The sequence below is a fragment of the Triticum urartu genome, unplaced genomic scaffold, assembly GCF_003073215.2.
Source record: "Triticum urartu cultivar G1812 unplaced genomic scaffold, Tu2.1 TuUngrouped_contig_6711, whole genome shotgun sequence".
Classification (NCBI taxonomy): domain Eukaryota; kingdom Viridiplantae; phylum Streptophyta; class Magnoliopsida; order Poales; family Poaceae; genus Triticum; species Triticum urartu.
This window is the reverse complement of record NW_024117495.1, coordinates 2,457-9,855: the sequence shown is the minus strand read 5'-3', so window position 1 is coordinate 9,855 and position 7,399 is coordinate 2,457. Positions and strand designations below refer to the sequence as shown.

Genomic DNA, 7,399 nt, shown 5'->3' with positions numbered 1-7,399 from the left:
CCGGCGGCCCTGCCCGGGGGCGGCCCTCGGGGGCAGCGAGGGGGATGGGAGGGACGAGGGTCGGCCGGCGGCGGCAATCGAGGGTTCCCCCCGTGTCACCTCGAGGAGGGACGCGGGGGTCTGGAGCGAAACGGGGACCCACGCGGGAAGTAAGAAGCCTGTTTAGTAGCCCGTATACACTATTGGTATTGGGCCTGCATCGCACATTTTTTAAAGCACCTCTGGGCTGGCTGACTGGAAGCCTAAGAATCGGCAGTTTCTGTGGAGCCATGCCGAACGGGCCTCTGCGCTAGGAGAAACCGGAGAGATGCGAGGTGTTTAGGTGGTGTCTTCTTCAACCTCGAGTAAGCTCCTCTTTAATCTCCTCTTTTCCATGCCCCTCTAATCTACACAATGATGCTTCGATTCATGGTAAGCTCTACATGAAAAAGATGCACATTGATGCTACGATTTCATTCAGGCGATCGGTTCGTAGTTTCGTCGACCGTAAGTTCTTAATCTCGTGTTCCCGTTTGGAGCTATTCTGGACCAATTTTGTCAGATTCGTCACGCACAATCGATCATTTGAAATTTCCTTTGACCAGCAGTCTAATCACGCAGTTCCTCGCAACATTCGTGTTGTAAGTTTTTGGTTTCGACGATCGTAGCTTCATCTCTCTTTGAACAGCAGTCTACTGCACTGACGCCGTCATGTCAAACTCCTCTATCCTCTCCTCAGAGCCCTCCTATTTGTCCCTCTCGACGCCGAAGACCTTCCCCTTGATCTCCTTGCCCGTGTGCTACTATACTAGAGTCGTTTCTGGCGTCGCTCATCTCGGCCTACTCTCTGTCGTCCTCCTACTATACTGACGCTGCAATGACGCGCACACTACTTTCTTGTGTCCTCTGCCTCCGTGCACACTGCAGTTCGCCGCGCCGCTGACGGGGTCGATCATCTTCGCCTCCTCTCTCTTGCCCTACTACACTGGAGTCGTTTCCGGCGTCGATCATCTCGGCCTCCTCTCTCGTCCACTGCATTGACGATAGCATGGCGCGAGCACTGCATTCTCCTTCTTTGTCCAGCGAGCACCGCAACTAGTTCGCCGACGGTGTCGCGCGCCGTGCCGCCGACGGGGTTGCTCGTTCACGACTCCATGCTTGTCATGCCGGACACGGCGCCACGGCCACTATCCACCGTAGTCGCCATTGTCCGACGCACACTGCACTTCTTCCCTTCCCTCTGCTAGCTCTTAACCCTGTCTGCTAAGTGAAGTGCTAGCTCTTAATCATACCTCATGTGTGCAACCAAACACCGAGTTCATGTGCCCCTTGAGGCAATGTAGGCAACCAAACAAAGTACACTTGCGTATTACCTAATGCAGAGACCCTAAATGCAAGCAACCAAACAACTCGCAGATGTCGCATATGAGGCTGTTTTTTCAAAACCAGGCTAGGTTGAGATGTGTATGCAACGCAACTACTATTCACTACGACAACCAAACACGCCCTAGGTCTCGAGAACTAGGAGACCGGGAGCTGTCGCGGGGCAGAAATCGTACTACCTCCAGTTTAAAACATCTCTCATCGAAATCGGAATCGAATACTCCAATTCGCGCCCTTTTTAAAAATTTAGGGCCCATTATTTTGCAAGAGTAATCTCATGGCGTGTATTTGGATTAGGGCATGTACAATGGTTGATAAGATAGTTTTATTTTAAGTCATGCATGTAATTTAGAGATGACAAAAAAGACGTCTACAATGGATCATATCTTAGTTTTATCTTCAATAACTATCTATTCCTAAAAATGTGGTGAGACATATTATGCTAAGAGATCATCTCTTGTCTTCTCTTAAATAAGAGAAGACAAGCATTTTTCTACGAGCTCTCTCTCTCTTCCACCTCATTATTTATCCTACGTGGCACTCCTAAGATAGCACCATTGTAGTGCCCTTACCTGTAGGGGCATACACAATGATTGATAAGACTTAAGTCTTACATGTAATTTAGAGATGACAAGAAAAGATGTCTACAATGGGTCATTTGTTAGCCTTAGGGCATGTACAATGGTTCTATCTTAAAAGTGTCACGTAGGATAAATGATGGGGTGAAGGAGAGGGAACTCATAAGAAAAGACTTGTCTACTCTTATTTAAGAGAAGACGAGAGATGATCTCTTAGCACAATATGTCTCACCACGTTTTTAGGAATTGCTAGTTATTGAAGATAAGGCTAACAAATGACCCATTGTAGACATCTTTTTTTGTTATCTCTAAATTATATGCAAGACTTAAGATAAGACTATTTTATCAACCATTGTACGTGCCGTAACACACTCTTTTCTTTCTTATTTAATGGATGAGGCAAAACTTTTGCCTCCGTTTCTAAAAAAAGAATTGGTTGCATCTCATAAATTAGATTGTTAAGTCATTTTGAAGTACTTTTTGTAGAATACTCTCCATTGACTTGACTTCCTAAAAATATTACTTAAAATATTATCAATGCAAAGTTTTGTTCAAACTAAGTTACTTTAATATAATCAATCATGCTAGGCATAATTTTCATATTGCGGACGTGAGTCGACTCCGTGTCCGCATGCATGCCTTTTGCGGGGGTCAGCAAGTATGCCTGCAACTGCGATCGAAACAGGACCCACCCTGTTCAAAATATGATTACACCCAATGATCCCAACCGCAGCTGAAACTGGGCAATAGTCAACAACTAGTGACGGACATCTACACGGTTTAATCGAGAGGCATGTTTCAACATTAATACGCCAACAACCGCATATAAATGAAAAGAGAAAACATTTAGCAGAACATCACATCCACGGCAACCAGACCTTGATAAACAGAAACCAACAGAGATCCAGATCAACAAACTCTGAAGCAACGTCAAAATGCCAGCACCTTGTACAATGTAAGATAATCCAAAACTCCAGCATGGTACTCAAAACCAAGGGGCAGGTACAATATGCATATATGTCTCTCGCGATACTGCTCCTTAATGCATGGAGCAAGTTCATTTGGAAGCATGAAGACAGCACTATAGGGGGACTAGGGTCGATTACACTCATTCGTCGTCGTCCTCATCGACATCAGCACCAGCAGATGAGTTGAGGGCGTTGAGCCGCTCCACGAGATTGGCCTTCCTCTGCTCGTAGGTCAGCTTCTTGGGATTGTACCTGCAGCGAACAGTCACGTTAACTTGCAATCCAATCAAAGTGCTGAAATCAGTTGTCTGACATAAACAAACAGCAAGATATATCTACCTCTTGTGCGTCTTTGGAGGTTCCTTGGTTGATTTTGCCACGGTAGGATCAGCACGAATAGCAGCATGAACCTTCTTGTACAGTGCTTCCATGTCATCAATCTCAATCCCCTTCTTGATGTACTCACTGAAGTGAGATTGGTACTTCTCAGGCTCCTCATCAGCCAGTGACTGAAATAAGGGTAGGGCAGAAGTTAAAACGAGATTCAGTAAGCTGCTTCAGAAATAAGAATAAAGTACACTGCTTTAGGATACTTTATATGGGTGAGTCAGGCCCCAGATATCATTCAGAAAGAATCCATGTATACAACAACGATAACACTACGGAATGAAGAAATGGCATTATAATACCACGAGGGCAATGGATGCAACTCACCTTCATGTAGTCAGCAACATGCCCTCCATAGATGTATTTGCGGTGAATCTCAGCGTCCAGCTGCTTCTCATCCTTCTTGAAGCCAGCAAATCTCTTGTCACTGTGCGGAATATCAAGACCACCATCCAAAGCTCCCTGCATCAGCAAACAGAATCTCACAACCGTCATGCAGCAATCCGAGTTGCACCAAGTATTGAAGTGTTCAACAAGGTTTTTTTCATTAACAAGTGGCCATTAAAAAAAGGTGTTAATATCCTGAGGACAAAACAGTACACCCTCTAACTTAATATAAGACGTTTTTTGACAATATCATGGACTCTAAAAACGTCTTATAAAAAGTTAAGGGAGTAATAGTTTAGTATGGACATATAACGGGTCACCCTATAGCGGGGCATAGATTAATCCTAGGCTGTAAGATTGATCGTTTCACAAAGTTAAATAGCATATAGTTCTGTTGTAGATCAGGTAGGAACATCACCAAATAAAATGAACTACATAAACTCTGAGAGCGTAAAAGTGACAAAAGTCTTGAATCTAAATAACCCGACACAAATTGTATGCCTGAGACATTCAAGTCATAAATATGTGTGCTGGCAAAACTAAGTGCAAGTGTGCAACCAATCATTCATAATTTCTTGCAGTTATACAATCACATCATAAAAGATCACATACCTTGAGGGCACCAAACACACGGTTTCCAGTAGTGGTCCTAATAAGGCCGACATCCAAGAGCGCGCGGAAAGGCCTCCTCTCATCAGCTGGCTCAACAGAGAAGTCCTCCCCGGTGGCCTGGAGTCATAAGCAGAATTACAAGTATTTAATAAACGCAGCATCAGAGAAAGTTCGTATGAAAATGAACATTTCAAAGCAAATTATACCTCAACATTGCCCTCATATTCCTGATCCAAATCACGGCACTTGAGCACACGGCGGGCCAAAAGCAGACCAGTGCAGTACGCTACATGACGAATTAAATCAGTTGAACTGAATAAATAGGGCTGCATGCATCAAGATAAAAATTATGCATTTTTAAGTTGAAAATCTACCTGCAGCATAATTGGTGAGGCCAACTTCAAGACCATACCGAGGAAGCTCATGGGAATAGGCAGCAGCCATCACAATATCACCAGCAATGGTAGCGTACACAATTTGCGCAGTGACATCTTTGTTGGTCTAAGGTACTATTGTTAAGAGATACAATATCCATCTACTAGTACTAAAAACTATGGCCATAGATAATCACAATGGAGATGAATAGACGATTAACCAGCGCAACGTGTGACAATGGACAACTTAAGGATACAAATCTTACAACAAACCGGTACTTGGGCGTGTTGTACTTGTTCTTATCTTGGTTAGTGAGCCTGAGCCTGGCCCTGTAATCGGTCTTCCCCTCTGCAAAACAAGCGCAAACGAAAGGCAGCCCATCAGTGACACTATCGACTAAGCCAAGTACAGAATCGTCGAGGGACGGGGCTCAACGTACGTCTCCTTCTCTTGAACTTCACTTGGAACCGCTTGGAGTAGGCCCTGGTCTTCTGGTTCTTCACAAACACCTGAAAATCCATCCAAAAATGCACATGAATACACTATGGACTCGAATCAATCAGAAAAGAAGCTACTGGTGAGGAACGGCATTTAGATCCAAAGAGGCTTCAGGATCTTACCATCTCGCTCGCCTGCTGCGGATGCGGCGGCGGCGGCTTTTCTTGCCGAGGGAGAGGGGTGGAGAAGTGGGAGAAGGGAGGGTTTAGAACGGCGTCGTTGCGGAGGGACTTGGGTTGCAGCTAGGGTTTGCTGCGGGACTTCGATGAAGGACTGGGCCTTGGGCCTTGGGCCTTCGTATTTTTGCTGAGGGAGGGAATTGCTGGACTGAACAGACCGTGGAAAAATATAGAAAGAATTCCTTATTCTTTTTCAAAAAGAGGCGTTTTATTACTTAAAAAATTAAGCATTACATCCGACCTCTGCATAACTAAGATGCACACAGCCAAATAAAGTTTTCTCACACAAACAGAAAAAAAATAGACAAAATACAAAGAAACTTCTGTGAAACGTCTAAAGCGGAGGGGGCCCAATCCTAAGATCATGTTGCCACCCATGTTGGGTAAAAGTATGAAACAATTTCTTATTTAACACTATCTTAAATTTTGTTTCCTTATTTGACACTAAAAAACTTTTTCTCCCTATCTAACAACGAGTTTAAATTTTATGTCTTTTATGACACTTTCGTTCATTTTAAGCCTAAACGACACCTGAAAAGACCTTTTTACCCCTCATGTGGTATTTGTGTGTACGGGGCGGTAGCACACATGCGCAGCATCAGTGTCAGAGCAGTAGCGCACAAGTAGCGGCACATACACACGCACACGCACACGCACACACAGCAGTAGACACTCGCAGCAACACATGCACACGCACACGCGCGCGCACACACAGCAGCATCAACACACACACACGCCGCAGCAGCAGCACACACACGTACACAAGCAGCAGCAAACACACACTCAGCAGCACGCACGCGCGCTCGCGCACGCGCGCACACACACACACACACACTCAGCAACACGAACGCGCGCGCACACACACACTCAGCAACACGCATGCACACACACTCAGCAGTGCGCGCACACACACACGCAGTAGGAACACACATGTACGCGCACACACACATGCAGCAGCAATACACACGTGCACATAAATGTACCATATGAGGGCAAAATGGTCTTTTCAGATGTCATTTAGATTCAAAATGGACAAAAGTGTTATAAAAGGCATAAAATTTAGACTCATTGTTAGACAAGGAAGAAATTATATGTCGATGTCAAATGGGGCATAAAATTTAAACACGGTGTAAAATAAGGAATTCTCTCTAAAAGTATCCCTTGCTGTATCCTCCAATCGTGTACACACCTCCGTAAAAAAAGTCTCGCTTCTCCACGCGTTGTAGAGAGGACCATAAACGAAGAGTCCCGGTACATTTATAGATAACCTACAGCAGAGACATACTTTTATCGTTAAAAACATTATCATTTCTACATAGCCAAAGCGACCAAATAATGGCAAGTCCTCCCACCCTGAGAAGAGTTCTAAACTTATGATCAATCCCATGCAACCAGTTGCAAAATACATTAGCAACACTACAGGGAGGATACAAGCCAAGAGCTATTTGGATGACTGACCATATAGAACGAGCTAATTTGCATTGGAAGAATAAATGTTTTATTGTCTCCTCATGGTGACAAAAAAACACATTGCGGACTTCCATGCCAATTCCTCTTAATAAGGTTATCTTTAGTAAGAATGACTCCGCGACGAAGATACCATGCAAAGATTTTATTCTTAAGTGGTATCTTTATCTTTCAGATCTTCTTATTATTATCAACTGGCACATCAGACTGGATTAACGCTCTATACATAGACTCCGCTCAGAATTGCCCATTCCCATGGAGGTTCCATCGGAATACATCAGACCCATGTGACAATTGCATCGTGGATAACCGCTGAAGCAGAATGTTCCACCATTGTAGTCTGGGTCCAATTAAATCTCTTGTGAACGTCACATTCGGCGGAAATGATTCCATCACCATGGCGATAGTATCACCCTTGTGGCGCACAATGTTGTATAGAGCCGGATATTGTTCCCGGAGTGTGGAATTTCCTAGCCACCTGTCCTCCCAGAATCTAATTTCTGAGCCGTCCTTAATCAAGAAGGATCCATAGCAGAAGAAATATTTTTTTTCGTAGCCATTAGACCCGCCCAAAAATGAGAATCCC

At 44.5% G+C, this 7,399-nt stretch overlaps 1 protein-coding gene across 1 annotated transcript; it reads right to left on the bottom strand.

The window, feature by feature from the left end:
• Nucleotides 1-2,802: 2,802 nt before the first annotated feature.
• On the bottom strand, nucleotides 2,803-5,445 carry LOC125531002 (60S ribosomal protein L5-1-like). Its single transcript, XM_048695402.1, has 9 exons — nucleotides 5,290-5,445; nucleotides 5,109-5,178; nucleotides 4,926-5,017; nucleotides 4,669-4,795; nucleotides 4,501-4,580; nucleotides 4,295-4,411; nucleotides 3,623-3,757; nucleotides 3,248-3,417; nucleotides 2,803-3,160 (listed from the first exon to the last, which is right to left on the bottom strand). Exons 1-9 carry the CDS (start codon nucleotides 5,290-5,292, stop codon nucleotides 3,049-3,051), a joined length of 906 nt encoding a protein of 301 aa, XP_048551359.1. The 5' UTR covers nucleotides 5,293-5,445; the 3' UTR covers nucleotides 2,803-3,048.
• Nucleotides 5,446-7,399: the final 1,954 nt, after the last annotated feature.

Bases quoted from the DNA above. Each gene is read 5' to 3' on its own strand.
- LOC125531002 (XM_048695402.1), bottom strand. The intron at 3,758-4,294 runs GTATGTGATCTT...TTGCTGATGCAG, and splicing joins GTGTGTTTGGTGCCCTCAAG to GGAGCTTTGGATGGTGGTCT. The intron at 3,161-3,247 runs GTAGATATATCT...TGTTCGCTGCAG, and splicing joins CCTCCAAAGACGCACAAGAG to GTACAATCCCAAGAAGCTGA.